General features: G+C 46.6%; 1 protein-coding gene across 1 annotated transcript; it reads left to right on the top strand.

Moving 5' to 3' along the window:
- Positions 1-9,987: 9,987 nt before the first annotated feature.
- Positions 9,988-19,212, top strand: LDLRAD1 (low density lipoprotein receptor class A domain containing 1). The gene is made up of 6 exons (XM_007945932.1): positions 9,988-10,008; positions 10,733-10,787; positions 13,580-13,708; positions 16,013-16,150; positions 18,150-18,278; positions 19,064-19,212. The coding sequence occupies exons 1-6, from the start codon at positions 9,988-9,990 to the stop codon at positions 19,210-19,212; spliced, it is 621 nt and encodes a 206-aa protein (XP_007944123.1).
- The last annotated feature ends 524 nt before the right edge of the window (positions 19,213-19,736 follow it).

Genomic DNA, 19,736 nt, shown 5'->3' with positions numbered 1-19,736 from the left:
TATCCAGATGAAAAGGAGCGATTGTACAATTGTCCTATACCCCCCACTTCCCCTTGGTTTTGTTTCTCCTTGTTTCCCAAATGAGGTACCCCTGAGATAGATAACCTCATTCCTCTTAAGAATATTGATCCAAGTTTAGACACAAACTATTTCCCCTCTTGTTTTATATGACACTATCTTTATATGGGAGCTCTGGTAGCATAGTGCCTAAGGCACTTGACTGCTAACCAGAAGGCTGGTGGTTCAAACCCACCAGCCACTCCTCAGAAGGAAAGTTGGGCAATCTACTTCCGTAGTGATACTGCCTCCGCAACCCAAGGAGGGGTCGCTATGAGTCGGGTCCAACTCGACAGCACATAACAACAACAATATCTTTATATGTGGAAACACTCAATCATTCCTAGTATTTAATAAGCACTCCAATATTTGTTCCTGACTTGCTTTTTTTTCTTTTGCATGATTAAACCAGATTGACATTTTCAAGAAGAGTTTTACTTTAGAAAAGAAAGAAAATATCCCCAAAAAATGTACATTGTAAAAATGTAACTGATGCTGAAAATTCCAACAAAACTAAGCTTCTGGGCCCCTTCTCCTAAAGTAACTTCTCCTAAAGTTTAGCTCTTTTGGGGCCCAATTTTACTTAGCTCCTTGTCTCCATGAGACAGGATCCCATCTTCTTTCCTGCTTGATATCTTGTTTTGACGCTAAGCAAATACCCAAGACTCTTGTGTCTCCTGGTACATACTTGTCCTGGTGTAAGAGATACTTATTCAGGCAATTACAAAGACAGCAGTAATCACCAATAATAAATGATCTAGACTTAAGGTTCCCAATCTTTTCACAAAACTTTATAGGCACCTTTTATTTATGTTATATTTTTTGGTAAATCAGAAATTACTAGATTACCTGGCCTGTAAATCTTGTCTCAGAAATTACTATGATGCCATAATTAGAATGGTTTTATTTGTTACGTTAATTGACAGGGTAGGATGTGTTTTAAGTCAATTTTTTTTTTCCTTTGAGTAATTGTAGTAATCTGGTTTAGACTTTCTTTGTTGTGGTTTTTGTTTTTTAATTGTGATTTGGGTGAAAGTTTACAGAGAAAATTCATTCTTAAAATAATTTTAAAATTAGTATTTTTACTCTGAGCTGATATTCCAGCCAAATGCAAAGAATCATATCCTTAATATTAGTCTGTCTGGCCTTTGATTAGTTTATGATTTTTTAAATAATGTTTGTAGCACCATTATAATTTTTGTGGGCTTTTAATTGTCAGAGGACCACATTGTTGGGACTCATTGATCTAGAGGTTTTTAGATCTTTTCTGGTAAAGTTAATCAGTGCCCTCACCTTCTAGTCTATAATAACATAACAAAACTGAGTCCACCCTCACAACACCAAGGCAGTGGTTTTGCCCAGATACCCTATTACAGACCCACAGTTGAACCATTCACTAACCACTTTGAGGGCCTGAGTGGCAGGCCCTATGCTAGGTGAGAGGGCTATACCAACAAATAAGACCCAGTGCCCAGTTCCAGGTTGCTCAAAGTAAAGAAGGAACAAACAGCATTGTTACTGTGGTAAGTGCTATGACAGATAAGCACAGAGTGCTATGAGAGCACATAGGAAGGGCCCTAACTTTTGGGAGGAAGTAATTCCAAGCCTAAACCTGGAGGAAAAGGGGAAGCCAAATGAAACATAGGGAGCAGTGGTCCAGGCCTCGAGGTAAGAGGGTGGTGAACTACAAAGTGTAATAGGTTGTGATTCATACAAAAGCATGGCAATAGATGAGGCTGGAGGGACTGGATAATGCAGGACCTTATTAAACTTGGACTTGATCCTGAGTGTGGTGGTGTTGTTATGTTCTGTTGAGTCAGACCTGACTCATAGTGACCCCTCCTTGGGTTTCCAAGATAGTACCACTACGGAAGTACACTGTCCCATCTTCCTTCTGAGGAGTGGCTGGTGGGTTTGAACCGCCAGCCTTCTGGTTAGCAGTCAGGTGCCTTAGGCACTATGCTACCAGAGCTCCTGAGTAGCAGTAATTAAATGGGAGTCATTGAAAGGTTTTAAGGAAGAGTGTTTTAGATGGTTTATTCAGATAACAACATAAAAGACCAGAGGAGACAAGTCCAAAGACCAACAGTGCTTAACACTCCTTAAGTAACTGTTATGAATTAAATTGTGTCCCCAAAATTATGTCTTACAAATTTTAACTCCTTTACCTATGGTTATAATCCCATTTGAGAATAGTTTTATTTGTTACGTTAATGTGACAGTGTAGGATGTGTTTTAAGTCCTTTTTTTTTTTTTTTTGAGTAATTGTAGCAATCTGTTTATTGGACTTTTTTGTTGTTGTTTTGTGATTTGGGTAAAAGTTTACAGAGAAAATTCATTTGCCATACAACAGTTCATACAAGTTTCATTTAATGACATTGATCTTATTCCCTATAATGTAACAGTTCTCTTCATACTTCCTCCCTGTGGTTACCTTTTCCCAGTGTCCTTCCTTCCTGTGCATTCCTGCCCTCTGAGCTACCTCCCTGCGCAGTTGTGCCCTTCTGATCTCCCCTGGTTGATTGTTCTAAGGAGTGCACGTACCTGGTGTAAATGTTCACCTGGTGTAAATGTACACCTGTCTGTTGTTTAGCTGGAAGCCACAGGAATGAGTTCAATTCCAGGCCGGGAGAGTGGCTAGGGGTAATAGTCTTGGGGCTCTCATCAGTCTCTATTAAGTCAATCTCTTATGAGAGTAAGCAGGCGTGCCCAGAGGGGAAGATGCGTGCCACCTTATTGTGAGGACACTCTCCCAGAGCGGGCAGAGAGCTTTCTCTAGCGCCCGCACCCTGTGCGTTCAAACATCTAGCCTCCTAAACTGTGGGGGAATAAATTTCTATTTGTTGAAGCCACTAAATTGTGGTATTTCTGATATCGCAGCACTAAATAACAAAGACCAATAAATAAATTAACGAAACTCACTGCCATAGAGTCTATTCTGAGTCATAGTGACCCTTTAGGACAGAGTAGAACTGCCCCATAGGATTTCCAAGGAAGCAGACAGCCTCATCTTTCTCCTGCAGAGTCTGCTGGTGGATTTAAACCACCAAATGTGGTTAGCAGCCAAATGTTTTAACCACAGTGCCACCAGAGCTCCTTGATAACTAACCGTATCCATTAAATGCTGTACTTGTTCAGGTTAGACCTTCCAGGCTAGACCTTCCAGCAGAACCATATGGAAAGAAGCCAGAGAAGAACCTGTCCTAAGGTTCTTTGAAATGTCACTTTGTTCACAGAGTTCCTTTTCCCCCATGTCCAGTACTCCTGCTTCCTTCCATTTTATTTCTATTTTGGAGCTTTTATCTATATGACTTTATTTGTTGCCCTACATTGTTGTTTGTATGGTAAGCCTCACAATGGCCCCTGGGTGATCTGAGTGATGTCAAACAAACTGAGAAGGCTGCTCCATGGATTCCAGACTCCTTACCAGACTGCATGTTGAACTAAAAATTTAAAGTGTGCTCAATTTATCATCATCCTCTAATTCTAGGTTTGCCAACTCAGCTTCTACTAACTCAGCATGCTCTTGAGACCCTCTCACCAGGTGTCCCCTTGCTAAGCGTGTCATATTTGCCTTCGGATACCATCAGCATGAGTAACTTCTTCATCTTTTCTTTCCTTGACCACTGTTCTAGAGTCTGAGGATATGTTCAGTGGTAAAGATTGAGATGACAGGAAATGTAGGCTTCTGTGGGAAACTAGACTGTACAGTTCGTGTGGATTTTCTGACTTCTTGCAGTAATTAAATTCTGAAGCATAGTTTATATCCTTTTTCTGAAATTTGTAATTGTTGAAGTTGCCTTCCTGTATTTCACTATTTAGCACTTTCTTCTGTGATGTTGATGACTTGCTTGTTTAGAGCAGAGGTCCTTCACCTTTATTTGTGCCATGGACCTTTTTGGCGGTGCTCCGGTGAAGCCCATGGACCCCTTCACAGAATAATATTTTCAAATGCATAAAACTAAATATGAAGGTTTGCAAAGGAAATTATATTAAATACAGTTATCAAAACATTTTAAAAATTGTGACACAGTAATATATCTACTTCTTTATTAACATGAACTATCTTCTAGTGATGGCTTCTAAAGCTATAATTTTGAATTAATATTTTGAAATATCTGCCATAACTATAGCATAATATCTAAATATCTGTGATTTCTATCAGTGACAAAGTCATAAGTGCTGCTAATATTCCTATGGATTATAACCTATATTTGTAGTGAAAGGAAATGGTATATATTCCAGTAAGAAGTGAAAACAAAGATTTAATTTTTTCTCACCCAATTTCACAGAATCCCTGGTTTAGAAGTTGTCTAATTTTCCTTTGTCATTTTAAGAGTAAATTACTCCTTTTTTTGCTTGTTCAAGTCTGAATTATTTGGGCTTATTTTACTACCTCTTGTGTGTTTTTTATACTTGAGTTGTTTTGTAATGTTGGAACAGCAATAATTGAAGCTTGGGTGGAAAGAAATCAACAACTGATTAGAAATGAGACGTTTCAACAAAAGCTCTTGATCATGTTACCTCCAAGTATGCCATCATGCAGTCATGATTAGAGCCCTAATCTGTTAATTTCCTAATGCTTAAGTATGCTAAACTTCAATAAAATTTGGATCATCTGCATTAAATGATGTTATCTTGTAAAAGTGTCAGATAATTTAGAGTGAGGTTTGTTTGTTGATTTTCCCCATGATCACTGCACTCTTACAAATCAGCTTAAAAGGATCCTTGCAGTATCCTTCTGGGAAGTCGTCATAGGGTTGAATATGTCTCATTTTACAAATGAGAAAGGGGAAGCAGCTAGCCAAGGCTCCCAGGGCAGGAGTGGGCCTCACCCTTAGGCAGATCTAGAGGTGGATCTCTCAGTTCCAAGATTTGTTTTCTTGCCCACTTGGTGTTGTCCAGAAGTCCCTGGTTGGTGCAAACATGTAAGCACATGGCTACTAACCGAAGGTTGGTAGGTCAAATCCATCTACAGGTAGTCCCTGACATAACGACGGGTTTCCATTCTGAACTGTTCAGAGTTGAAACATATTGTTTGCCATGAGTCTGAATTGAGTCAACAGCAACTGGTTTGGTTTGGTTTTAGTACTGTCGAACCTAGGTCTGGGCCCTGGACTAAGAAGTTCCAGCCCTCAAGAAGATCTCTCTGTAACTGGAAACAGATGAAGGCATCCAGATACAATATTGCACACTCAAAGGATGCTGAGCACTTTCACACATGTGCACTCACTTCATTCTTACCATGACTCCAGGAGGGAGAGATTCTTGTCCTCATTCTTCAGATGAGGAAACAGACTTAGAGAAAGTGTAATTTGCCACCTTAAATTACATATGATCTGGCAGAGTCAGGATTAAAAGCTTGTCTGTCTGACTGAAGCTGGGGTTTGCTGGTCTCATGTGTAGTGCATCTCCCCTAGCCACACCAGGCTAAGATGAGGGCACAGACCATAAGGAATGTTTGTTGTCGTTTTTAGTTGCCATCAAGTCACTTCCAACTCATGGTGACCCCATCTGTGCGGAGTAGAAGTCCATTGGATTTTCAAGGCAAATCCTTAGGGTCTTCAAAAGCAGATCACCAGGCCTGTCTTCTAGGCACCTCTCGATGGATTCAAACTGCTAACCTGTTGGCTAATAGTTGAGCACGTAACCATTTGTGCCCCCCAGGGAGTCCTAGAAGGAATATGTTGTTGTTATGTGCCGTCGGACCTGACTCATAGAGACCCCTCCTTGGTTTTCCGAGGCAGTATCACTACGGAAGTAGATTGCCCCATCTTCCTTCTGAGGAGTGGCTGGTGGGTTTGAACCACCAGCCTTCTGGTTAGCAGTCAAGTGCCTTAGGCACTACGCCACCAGAGCTCCCCAGAAGGAATATAGGGAAATGTAAATCCAGGGAAGGAAAGAGAGTCAACGTTTCATGAAGGGAGTGAGGGTTTTTTGTTTTTTTTTACCTGGTCCTGGGCAAGAAAGCTGAGTCAATTTAGAAAGGAAGAGGGAGCCAGCAGAAGTCACCCTAAACAGGTGACAAACCACAGGCTGGGAGGAGATATTTATAACGCATGTAACAAAGGATTAAAATCCAGCATAAAGAAAGAAATCCATAAATCTGTAAGAAAAAGACAAACCACCCATAGGAAAATGGTTAATATGGCTTTATGACCAATTAATAAAAGGCAACCTGCACAGTGTAGTGCTGGGCTTCTCAAACTTTGATGAATTAATTTCCTGTGGGGTCTTGTTAAGATACAGATTCTGATTCAGTAGGTCTGGGGTAAGACCAGAGATTCTGCATTTCTAAAAATGTTCCCACGTGAGGCAGATGCTGTGGTCCATGGACCAGCCTTAGTGAGATCATAGATAAGAGACAAGAGTTTTGGACTCTTCAGGTAGCCTGGGTCTAAATGTTGTCTCTACCACTTACCAGCTATGAATCTTGGACAAGTAGCTTAACTTTCACTTAACTTCTCTATGCCTCCATTTCCTCATCTGTATAATGGAAATATTAACAATCCCCATAACTTCTGGAAAAACTAAACAGATTACTACATGTAAAGCATGCTGCAGGTTTCTGCATGTGTCAAAATATGCTCAAATGTTAGCAATTGGTGGCTACTTACTGATATTATCAGTATATATTACTGATAATATTTCACCCCTACCACATGACCACAGACATCAGAAAGCCTAACCATTTCAAGGGCCAGTGAGGCTGTGGGGAGACAGGAACTCCCACATGCTGCCAACAGGGGGGTAAATTGGTACAAGCTCCTGAAGAGCAGGTTGATGATGTCTGGGGAAGCTGAAGAATCAAGGCTGCACGAGCCTTGGGCCCGAGGCTACCTGCTGCAGAGGAAGGAGTGCTGGCTGGTCTCTAGCACAGCCTGCTGTATGGCCTTGGACAAGTCCCTTTCCCTGTCTGGACCTTAGTTCGCCTTCTGTAAATGAGGTGATTATGCTCACTGAGCCCAAGGTCCCTTCTTACGAATGAACACTAAAGGATTGCAGAAAGAGTACCAGAGACTGAAGGGCATGAGATGGTCTAGGAGCGGCAGACAGTCACCATGTATGTTACCACTCTCCATACTTACATCCCTGGCAAACATCACTAATCAATCACAACACTCCTCTAAGCCCAGTCCTGACATCAGAATGCTCTGAACTCCATGTTACAGATACAACCCTCCAAGTTTGTTGCCATTGAGTCAGTTCTGCCTCACGGCCACCCCAGGTGTTAGAGAAGTGCTCCATTGGGTTTTCTTGGCTGTGAGCTTTACGGAAGCAGATCACCAGGCCTTTCTTCTTCAGCACCACTGGGTGGGTGCAAACTGCCAACCTTTAGGTTCGTAGTTGAACACAAACCATTTGTGCCACCCAGGGGCCTTAAAGCCCCTACCCATCAGTTGCAGTTGGCATGCAGAATGCAATCTATTGAGTATCTGTAGCAGATACCATGCGTATCCTGCCTATACCCTTTGGCCCTTTCTGTTTGGGGACACAAGAGCCTAGTTTCCAACTGTTAACACTGGCATCTCTGCATAGGGCTGGTCAGTACTATCAGGGAATTAATACCTTCCAGTAGTTCTCAACAAGAGCTAGCAAATAATGTTCTCCTGCCTCCCTGATATCCTTCCCAGCCCCTCCCCACCCCGCCCCACTGCCATCAAGTTGATTCCGACTCATAGCGACCCTATAGGATAGGGTAGAACTGCTCCATAGAGTTTCCAAGGCTGTAACTCTTTACAGAATCAGACTGCCTCATCTTTCTCCCAATGAACAGCTGGTGGGTCCAAGCCATTGGTCTTTTGGTTAGCAGTCAAATGCTTTAAACACTGCACCACCACAGCTCCTTCCTGAAATCCTTAGCAGGATTAAACTCCACTTACCCACAGTGGGAACGTGCTTGACAACACACCTGTTACTAGATCTTTCTCTCCCCTGTCTCACTTCCCTTGAATCTTGTCTTAGGGTTTGATCCTGGGAAACTCCAAACTAACACACCCCTTCCATATCTAGTCTAACGCCTTCATTTTAGGGATGAGGAGCTGAGCAGGGGCGTAATTTGCTCAAGCCCGAGCCAGAGGCAGGACCCTAATGAGAACCCTGTTCTCTTGACCCAGGGGTCAGCTTTTCCCAGTGTTAACTGCTGCTTCCCCAGGGGTGCCTCTGCACCCACCCACCCCCACCACTGCCTCTGGGGATTTGACACTTCCTTTCCCAAGGCAAAAGAAAAGGCTAGTCACAGGTTGGAAACTCCATGGGCTCTGGAGACAGGTTGCAGAGAGACCCCCCTGGAGGGGACACCTCCTCTTTCTCCTTTCTTCCCTGGGTCTTTGAACACTTCCTTAAGCTTCCAGGACCTTGGTCTCATCCTCCATAGTGGGTAGTTGAGACCAGTGGAAAGATAGATATTCCTTCAACCTAGATTGCCTGCTTTAATTGAGCAGATCAACCTACTGCCACTGAGTCAATCCTGACTTGTAGTGACCCTATAGGACAGAGTAGAACTGTCCCATAGGGTTTCCAAGGCTATAAGTCTTTACAGAAGCAGAATGCCTCATGTTTCTCCTGGAGCAGCTGGTGGGTTTGAACCTCCAGCCTTTTGGTTAGCAGCCCAATGCTTTACCCACAGCACCACCAGAGCTTCCTAATTGAGCAGAACATCAGTGAAAAAATGAGCCCTCGGGACCATAGTTCCAGAGGACATCAAGCTCAATTGGCATAATATACTACACAAATCATTGTTCCACCTTCTACTGTGGTAGTAGCAACTGAGATCTTAAAAGCTTGCAAGCTGCCATCTAGATGCAACGATGGGTCTCTCCTCGTCCAGGGCCAAGAAGAATGAAGAAAACCAAAAATTCATGGACACAATCATTCCTAGCGACTGGTACACCATCCGCTCTGCAGCCTATACAACTATGAGACTAGAAGAAATAGACAGTGCTCAGCTAGTACTGTCAACCACTTGGAAGAGGATCTTTGTAGGAGATCCTGGATACACAGGGGGAACAATGTGGAACAAAACTCAAAATCTTTTGGAAAAAAAAAAAAAGCAGGGAACAGGTTTGCTGACCCGAGGGAGCCTGGTGGAACCACTGAGACTATGGCCCCTAGCTACCCTTCAGGTCTGGAATTGAACACACACCTGTAGCTTCCAGCCAAGCAGTAGACAGGCATACTAGTTGAGCATTTACCTGAGGTAGATATACACTCCTTGGAGAGAACAAGCAACAGAGAAAGAAGAGCTGCTTAGGCACAGGGAGACAGCTCAGGGGGTAGGAGTGCATGGAGGGATGGTCACAGGGAAGCAGTACCTATCGGGAGGAAATGGGAGAGGAGGTATTTATTGTGCTAAATTGTGGTCAATGTCATGAGACAGAGTGTATGTGATCTGCTATATGGAAAGTGTATTTGCTCTGTAAATTTTCACCCAAATCACAATAAAAAGAAAAAGAAAAAGAAAAAATGAGCCCTGCTGTTCAGCCACAGACACGTTAATCCTGGTGTTTCTGCGGGGTCTTCATGCAGCTGAGGCTGAGATCCTCCAGTCTCATCACTGATGTGGAGGCCAAAACACATCCTAAAAATTCCTGGGCTCAACTCTCTTGTCTCCCACCTACTGCATGACTTGAGGGCAGTTTCTGCCTCTCTGAACTTAGGCTCTTCATTTATCTTCTGTGAATGAGGATGAAAAGTCCAACCTCAGAGTGTTGCTGTCAGGCTTCCTGCCCTTCCCTGTGCTGGGAGGCAGGTGTGGAGCAGTTGCCTTGACTGGGAGGAACTGCAACACAGCCACACAGAGGTGTGGCACAGGGCAGCACCTCCCATCCTCCCTCCCCCAGGCTGCCCATGGTGACAAGACAGGGAACCTGTGCTGAGTCCACTGCACCTGTACCTGATCCCTGAAGACTGGAGCTGACAGCCCAAGATATGAACAAGGTCTTCCCCCAGGTAAGATCTGTACTGAGAAGGCTCCAAACCGTGGGGTGAGGAGTAGGCAGTGAAAAGACACAGCAGTGGGACTGACTGTGCCTGCCCAGAGATACTGAGGTGAATCACCCCCACCCTGCCCTGTGGGTTCATTCTCAGGCTGTAGTGGCACAGTGCCTAACACATTTGACTGCTAACCAGAAGGCTGGCAGTTCAAGCCCACTAGCCACTCCAAGGAAGGAAGACCGGGCAATCTACTTCCATAAAGATTTACTGCCTCAGAAACCCAATGGGGGTTGCCATAAGTTGAAATCAACTACATAGCAGTAAGTTTTCTCTTGTTTTAGGGGGACCCAACAGGTGAACCAGCCTTACAGCTCAGGTGGTGAGTGCTGGGAGGAGGACAGAGCCCAGGACAGAAGGCCAGAGGAGGAGAGGTTGAAATTATTTGGGGGGGCAGGTTCAGGGACAGTCTCACCAAGCAGGTGCCACCTGAGCTGGTTACAGGATGACTGTTGGTAAAGCAGACAGGCAAAGGACGTACTCTAGGCAAAGCTGTGGAGATGCGAAGCAGGCATGAGTTTGGGGATTTCAATGCTTGAGTGTGAGGGGGCAGTGGTTCCACCTAAGGTCCTTCGTGACCAGGGCCAGGAGAATTGTCTTCCCTGGGCCTTAGTCTTCCCTTCTGAAAAACTCCCCAGTCTTTCTGTGCTAAGCCCACCCCTCACTCTGTTCTCTTGGGCAGGGCGATGTCAATGACAACATCACTACTGAAACCAAAGCTCTCCCTGGAGGGAAAGGTAATGGACGGGAGAGCCTGGGCCAGTATACTGCGGGGGCTCCCAGGTGGGGGTCCCTAGGCTGGGCATTTGGCTACGGAGGCACAAAGAGGGTTCCCTCGAAGCTCCCACTGTCCCTCAGACATCTACCTCCCATGTTGATGTTGACTCCCAGCTTCCTGGCTGGCTGTGCTGACAGCCACTTGCTTAATAGGATTGTTCAGTCTCTCCATGTGAAAGCATTTTTATTGAGCACCTATTGTGTGCTCTCTGGCTGGCAGGCACTGCACCACATACAGTGCCCACCTGTGGTGCAGAGGAAAGCACTCTGGAGACAGATTCCTGACTCAGTGGGTGAACTGGGCAATTCTCACCTCTGAGGAATAAAGTGAGGAGGGATCACGCACTTATTGAGCACCTATTATGTGCCACTGGCTCACTGTGTGACCAGGACAGTTCTCTTTAGCTTTACAGAATGAAGGAAGGAAACAACACCATGGATTGAGCATGTGCCCTATTGTGCCCTATTGTGGCCCAGATTTATGTAGCAGTAATAAAGAAGATATAAAGGATCAAGTTCCTTCTTTGTACCTGGGTCTATATGGGTCTCTGAATACAGGCAACTCTGAGAAGAGGGCCTTTGTTATGGGGAGCTGAGGCTGAAAGAGGTTGGGCAACCTGGCTAAGGTCATACAGCTGGAAAGAGGGAAAGGCAGGCTGTAAATATGGATCAGGGCCCATCTGGTTACAAAGCCCCAGTACCTTCCATTGAGCTGGTATTTATTTCCAAGTTCAGGCTGATGGTGGGGAGCTTGTGGAACAAATAGGCCTCCTTTTCTCCATCTTTCCAAGGAAGGGATTGGCACCTAAAGGGCCTTTCTGGCTGGGAAGTACAGCATTGATTCTGATGATACCCCTCAAGTGTCTGCTGTGACCCCACCTTGCACACAGCCTGTGTTGCACAAATGTTTGAGAAGTGTCACTTGACTGGCCAGGAGCCTTGCCTTGCCTGGCTTCCTGCCATCTCCCTGGTCACCTGAGTTACCCTGTGTTTGTTGATGACAAAGGAGCCACTGACTAGGGCTCTTGAGGATGGGTGATCAGTTTGACATTTATGTTGCATCTCCCACTATTGTCTCCACACCTATCCTGAGAGCCATTGCCAGACCACCTACTGTCCCCACATGCCATGCACCAGACTTTCTTCCTTCCATGCCCTTCTGCCTGGACTGCCCTCTCCTCATATCTTCTCCTAGTTTCCAAGGCCCCTCCACTGAGCACCCCTGGCACCCTGCCCATGTTTCTTGGTCTTTTATTTTAATTTTATGAAAACTTTTATTTAAATTTTAACATGCAGACTGAAAAGAGCATAAATCATAAGTGTACAGCTCAAGGCATTTTCACAAACTGAATATACTCATAGAGCCACCAAGAGAAGAGTCCTGTGGGGCAATGGTGCTAGGCTGTTAACCCAAAGGTCAGCAGTTTGAACCCACTAGAAGCTCCATGGGAGCAAAGACCTGCCAACTGCTCCCATAAAGATTTACAACCTAGGAAACCCTATGGGGCAGTTCTACTCTGTCCTATAAGATCACTGTGAGTCGGAATGGACTTGCCAGCATGCAACAACAGCCACTCCAAGGAGTTAAACAAAGCCTCACCAGCCCCCAGAAGTCTTCCCTGCAGCCCCTCTCTAGTCACTGACAAGGGAAGCCATTATCCTGAGTTCCAACAGTCTAGATTAGTTTTGCCTGTATTCTTTTTATTGTTATTATTTTATTGGGGTAAAATATTGGTATAATGGTTAAGAGCTTGGCTGCTGCCCAAAAGGTTGGTGGTTCATTCCTATCCAGTGGCAACACAGGAGAAAGGCCTGGCAATCTGTTTCTAGAAAGATTACACTGTGGAAAACCCTATGGGGCAGTTCTGTTCTGTTACCTGAGGTTGCTTTGAGTCCAAATCAACTCCACAGCACCTAAGAACAACAACACGTATAACAAAACATTTGCCAGATCAACTGTTTTTACACGCACAATTCAGTGACATTGATTGCATTCATCATGTTGTACAACCATCCCTGCTCTCTCTCCATTTCCAAGTTATTCCATCCCCCTTAACAGAAACTAAGTGGCCCCCAAAGCAATGACTCCCATCCCCCACACACATGCCCCTGGTAACCACTAATAAACTTTGACCTCTCTACATTGGCCCATCCTAGAGATTTCAGCAGCACACGTAATACTTGGCACTGTGACTGTCAGTGTATAGGTCCGGGATCTGACTCATCAGTGAGGCAGCTCCAGAATGGACCATCAGTTGGAATCTTGGAAAGGGCAAGGGTTTTGGTGTCAAACAGACATGGACTGGCATCCCAGCTCTGCACTGGATGGCCTGGAGCCAAGGCACTTTTCTGAGTCTCACTTTCCTCATGGATACAATAAAGGGTTGTTTGAAAAATAAAAATGGCAGTTCTGAGGGGCCTGATCTGGTTTATGCACCGTGATAGAGGTTTAATAAACAGGTCTGTCTCTCCTTGCCTTCTGGAGGGATAGGAAGGATGTGGGCTGTGGTATAGAGTCCCAGGACCTTCATCTGACTCTGTAATCACCAGCCGGGGGACCCGACCAGGGTTGGGGAGTTGGTGGGGGGATGAGCAAGACCAAAGAGCATCATGGAGGGTCTAGAAGCCCCCTCTTCCAGGACACCCTCCCTACCTCCAGCCCACCCTGGTGCCTCCTTCAGGGCACTGGTGGGGCTGATGGGCAGCCCTGGGCCCCAGCACTGGCTATTTCATCACACCCCCTCCCACACAGCAGGCTGCGGTCCCCACAGCTGCTCACGCCCCAGGGCCTGCATCTCGGCCTTCCTGCTGCTCCTGCTGGCAATTCTTGTGGCCCTCATCACGCTGGTGGCCATCCTTGGACTCCCACCACGCATGCCAGGTCAGAGTGGTCAAGGGAGGGTGGGCCAGGCCTGCTGGTAGGGGGTGGGGAGCAAAGAGATGGAGGAAACCTGACCCAACCAGCTTTTCCACTAAATGACTTTTGGATGATTCCTTAACATTCGTTCACAGACACTTGTACACATGCTATTTCTGAATCTCCATTTGCACATCTGTGAAATGAGTTATTGAGAGAATCCTGGTCACACTTTACAATCCAGCTCTGATGTCACTTCCTCCAGGAAGCCTTCCCTGACTCACATTCTGGGGTTAGGAGCTTCACTCATCTTGGTTCCCATAGCCCTGCATCCTGGGTGCTGTGTCTGTCACTAGCATAGAGGACAGGGATGTGTCCGATTCATCCCTGTGGCCCTGGCTTCACTGTTGAAAAAACCCAGGTTTCAGTGGTGAGCAACCCTACCATGGTCCCTCCTCATGGAGCTAACAGTTTGGAAAGCAAACAGACATTAATCAAATACATGTTAAAGACAAGATTAATGGGGGCTCTGAGAGCCTGAACAGGGGCTCTACCCCCGTCCTGAAGGGAGAGCAGGGTTTTTAGCTAATGGAGGGGTTGGCAGGAAGAGCATCTCAGGCAATGTGAACAGCTTGTGTGGAGTCCCTGAAGTGGGAGGGAACATGAGGAGTGGGAAGGGCTGCAAGAAGGCCAGTATATGGGAAGGGCTGGAGTGGACAGCAGGGTCAGGTGCCCAGGGCTAAAAGGGTGCACTGGAGAGGGAGACCTGAAGACTGTGGGAAGGGAGATAAACCCATTGGTGCTATAGCCAGGCAGAGGGTGGAAGGGGACAAGGTGGGAGGAGGGCATCAAATTCATAGGACTCTGTGCCTGAGCAGGAGCAGGGTAGATGTGACTATATGAGGATTTGCACTCACATGCCTGTGCTTATTTGTGTTTATGTGTCTGTGAGTGTGTCCTTACGTGCACATGTATGAACAAGTATCTGTATGTATGCATGTGCCTGTGCATGCAGGTATATGTCTGTGTGTGCGTGTGTGTACCTGTGTCACTGTGCATGTGTCTGTTATGTGTATCCATGTGTGTCATCCGCATGTATGTGCATATGTCAGGTTATTAGCATGTGTGTGTCTGTATGACAACATGAATGTCTCTAAGACATGATAAGCCCTCACACTGGCTGAGGCAGCTCTGAGAGCTGAGATGTGGTTCATATGTACATGAACACACATGCACAAATCTCCCATAAGCCACCTGTATGCACACATGTACAGCAGGCCCAACCTTCATTGCCAAGGTGATCTCCCACCCCGACCGCCAGTTTCTCTCCTTTAATTCTTTGAGGAAGACCTAGGGATGGGTGTCCCTCCACAACCCACTGAGATAGAAGGGGAGACTCTCAGCAGGACTGGCATCTTCACATGGCTACCCGCCATTTCTAGGCACTGGGAAGGCAGCCCAGGCTTAGACCATTAAGTCAGCAGGCCTGGGCTATTAGCTGTGTCTGTCACTGCTCTCTCAGCTTTACTTTTGTCTATAAAATGGGGCTAATGGTGACACTTCACAGCATTGTTTGAGGGAACAATAGAATAAAAGTGACAGTGCTTTGCAACCTGTTCAGTTTTGCCCAGATGTAAGGGATTCTGACAAAGTATCTTCCAGCCAGTCCAGCTGTACACTTTTGAGAACCCCACTTGGCACCAGGGTTTCCACCATTAAAACCACTCATTGACTCGAACATCATCCTCAGAAACTTCCTGTGAGACTGTTAGTACATTTTAAATAAAAGCGTGTACCATTATGTAAGGAGCTCTGGTAGCATAGTGCCTGAAGCACTTGACTGCTAACCAGAAGGCTGGCGGTTCAAACCCACCAGCCACCCCTCAGAAGGAAGGTTGGGCAATCTACGTCTGTAGAGATACCGCCTCAGAAACCCAAGTAGGGATCGCTATGAGCCGGAGACATCTCAACGGCACATAACAACAACAAACAACAACAACCATTATTTATACCGTACATTCTGTGTTCTAGGGTTACTCACAGGGAAGTTTTTGTATAATCCTCTAACAGTCCTTTGGGGTATGTGCCATGACCCCCACTTTATAGACAAGAATCTGAGGCTCAGAGAAGTCAGGTCATCTGCCCAAGGTCACACAGCTGGCAAGCAGTAGAGTGGGGCTTAAACCTGATCTCTGGTGCCTCAGGTTGGCTCAGGGTGGGGCTCAGGTGAGGGAACTTGAGCAGGTTTGATAGCAGTGCCCCCACCCCAGGTGATGCCTTCATGAGCACCAGCCTTGACCCTCAGGGACCTCCCCCTTGCCCACTCAGGGGCCCAGGCCTGTGTGACGCCTACTAACAGAACAGGCTTCCTATGCCATGACCAGAAGACCTGCATCCCGGCCAGTGGAGTCTGTGATAGCATCCGCACCTGTGTCCACAGCGAGGACGAGGATGAGGGCCTGTGCCGTGAGTACCTACCTGCTCAGTCCTGTCCCTAACCCTGACTGGCCCTCCTGAGACCCCTTGGGAGCTGCCTATGACTCCTACTCTCCCTGCAGTCATACTGAATCTTGACCATCCCTAAACATAGTGGGCACCTTTATGTCCCCATGCTTTGATTCAGTGGTGCCCTCAGCCAGGAGCACCCATCCCTCCCTTGTCCCAGTCACATACACACTCACGTGCCCACACTAGGCAATGCCTTCCTGCTGAGCATCTCCATGCCTGGAGAACCTGTGTGCATCCTTCAAGGCAGAATTCAAGCATTATCTCCCCAAAAAGCTCTTATTCCTTCAGCCCCTGCCCTGGTCACACTGGTTGTCACGCTCAGTTGGCAGCCTGTCATTTCCAGCAAGTTGAGCTCCTCTGGAGTAGGCCTGGTCTGGTAGATCTAGGGCTCCTAGAGCCTGGTACAAGCCTGGCTCAAGAACAGTTTGCTAAATGAATGAGTGAGTGAGTGAAGGGGAGATGTGACCCCAAACCTCAGAGACATGGCTACATAAAATAAGTAACAGCATAAATCAGTGCCTGGACCCACAAGAAGGAGAGGGCCTGGTGAATGGGCAGTGGGGAGCTGGTGGACAAAGGGTCTTTTCATCGTGGACCCTAAGTAAAGCTCATCATTGGATGGTTTATCTGTGGGAATATCTTTTTGTACTGAGTTTAGAGCTGCCTCCCAATAGCATCTCTGACTTTTCTCAACTCTGCCTCTCATCAGTCCACACATCCCATGGACCATGTTTTAATACATATTCCATGTTGGTGGACCTCTTCTCCAGGCCACACCCTGAACTCCCACAATCATCCCCCTTGTGATCATGTTTCTGGTCCTTCCACTCCACCAGTGCTCCCCAAAACTATGGCTTCAAACTGGTTCAGCCAGGTTTGGTCATGGCTGATAAAGCAACACCTGTACAGACCTGAATTTTTAAATGTGGGTGAACTGGAACGCTAACAAGAATGGGGAAAATTATGAGTTGAAGTCCTGCTAGAAAGTTAATCTCCCTCTTGGAAATAAAGGGCAGTGTGGGCATTGCATAGCAACCAAACCTCTTGACCAGCTGAGTTCAGAACAATGGTGCCCAGCTCAAAGATGGCAGTCAACCACACAGCTTTAAATATGTGTCATTCTCCACAGTGCTAGCAGTAATTCAATCTCCCACATCAGGCTCCTGAAAAGGACTTGCTATGCCTTGTCTGAGTCTCCCATTTCAGGGCTTCAACCCATAATTCTCCATGTTCAAGCAGCATTCCAGATCACCCAAATTTTTAAAATTCAGATCTGTTCTGGTTTTGCTTCATCTGCCATGACTGAACTGGTTCAAACTGGTTTGAAGCCTTACCCCAGAACACACAGAAACTGCCATATCCCTCTCCCTGGACAGGCTCCAGAAGCATCCAGGACACTTCTAGCTGAGTCTGACCAGTCCAGAAACAAAGGCATGTCCCCTTCCTGATCTGGATTTTATAACTCTAATGAGGTGGCCTGAGTTTTAGAGTTTTTAGTGACCCTGTAGCACTGCTGCCTAACACAGAACCTCTGACTCCCTCTCACAAGGTATGTGAACCCAGAGCCCCTCAGTTCTGGGGCCCAAGTGTAAGACTTGACCTTTTTTCTTGTTGTGTTCCAGTTGGAGGCTTCCTGGACTTGAAGGTGGAATGGTTTGGGATAGGTGTTAAAGAGGACATGTCTGGAGGGAGAAGTAGTGTGTCTAGTGGGGTGGGGTGGGAATGCATAAGAACTGGGAAGGGAGCAAGAAAGAGGGAGGCAGCTCTCTGGGCTATTTTTTGTACACAATCAGCACACAGGGAATTCTCTCCCCTCAACCTGACCTTTTCCCCCAGGAAATGTTCTCCTTGTATCCATCCTGGGGCAAAAGGGAGGTGGGGTAGCCAAGGCAATCCACCTCCAAAGAGCCCTGAGGCAGATGGGGAATTCCTCCTGTCTCATCTGTCCCTCTGGTAGGAGATATGCCCCAGAGCCTCCCCAGCTTCCTCGTGGCCCACTGTGGAGATCCTGGCTCCTGGATTTACTCAGACCAAAAGTGTGACGGAATCAACAACTGCGGAGACTGCTCAGATGAACTGAGCCCAGGTGGGGGTCTAGACATAGGCTAGGCTGGGGAAGGTGGCCAGGCAGTGGCCAGAGGGCAGGGTCTGCCCAGGGAATCTACACAGTTTCTCCCTGCATCCCTGGAAGAGAATTCCATTCCTGCTTGAATGCCTCCAGTTGTGGGGTGCTCACTCCAGGTGCCCCTTTCTAAAGGTCCATTATTCTTTGGTGGGCAATTTCCCTTCAAGGGTACATGAAGAAACTGGGCCCAGAGAGTGGCCAGGCAAGGAGTATGTGGCCCAAATGGGATCCGAACCTGGGTCTCTTTCTTCTGTACCTCTCAATAGCCCTGAAAGGGAAGCAGAACAGGAATCATCATCCCAGTTTATATGTGGGTAAACTGAGGCTCAGAGAGGAGAAGGGGCTTAATACAAGGAGTAACAGGAAGGGAGAGCTTAGGTATAAACCCAGGTGTCCTGGCTCCAAGTCTGGAGTTCTCTTATTGCCCCAGATTTTTTTTTTTAAATGCACACATGAATATTTGATTCTTGGCCTTGTGCCTGATACTTTGCCTTTCTTCCTTTACTTTGTAACATCTTTGAGCAGGTGAGGAAACAGAGGCTCAGACAGAGAGGACAACTGGTTGAGGTTATATAGCCTGTGAGCTGAGGAGACTAGATCATTTGTGCCATAGGGAAATAAGGAATACAGTGAACCCTAAGTCAGATGGGGTGGGGTTATGAGGTGCTGTGGCAGGGTCCAGACCTAGGCAGTGCTCAGATGAACAGGGCATTCCAGGACACACCAGCTGTCTCCTGTTTCCCCAGTGACCACGTGCCTTTCCTGTGGCCCTGGGTGGTGGCGCTGCACCCCAACTGTCTTCAAGTACTGTGACTGCATCCCGAGGAGTCTCTGTCGGGACCACGTGCAACACTGCTCTGACTGGTCGGACGAGTACTCCTGCCCTGGACCCTGAGCATGCCGCCTGGCCTGGCCAGAGTGGGAGAAGGTTAGATGGAAAGACATTGATAATTCTACACATTCCTCATCAAATCCTAGAACATGAGGGCAAGAAGGAGGAGCCTTTGAGATCATGTCGTGTGATCTGTGTACCTCCTCTGAACAGGAATTACCTTCACTGCTTCCAAGTTACTCAGCCTCTGATTGAATACATGCATTGACAGGGAGCTTGTTACCGTGTTAGCTCCCAACAAAGATGAGGGCTTCCATGATTTTAGAGCTGCTTCTACACAAAGGAAATCTGCTCCTTCTGCTCCAGGATGGGCTTGCAGATCATGATTGTGTCACCCCTTGGAGAGCAGAGGTCTGGGGTTTAAATACCAAGCAGAGGAGTTTAGCTCTGTTCTGGTGACCTAGTGCCACTCTGACAGGAATATATACCACAAATGGGATGGCCTTAACAAACAGGAGTTTATTCTTACAATTTGGAGGCTTTATGTCTGAGTTCAAAGTGCCACGCTGTAGGGGTTAGGTGAAAGC

This window comes from Orycteropus afer, unplaced genomic scaffold, assembly GCF_000298275.1.
Source record: "Orycteropus afer afer isolate SDZICR_OR568_19922 unplaced genomic scaffold, OryAfe1.0 scaffold00145, whole genome shotgun sequence".
Classification (NCBI taxonomy): domain Eukaryota; kingdom Metazoa; phylum Chordata; class Mammalia; order Tubulidentata; family Orycteropodidae; genus Orycteropus; species Orycteropus afer.
Note: the sequence above shows the minus strand (reverse complement) of the source record. Positions and strands in the feature narration are given on the sequence as shown.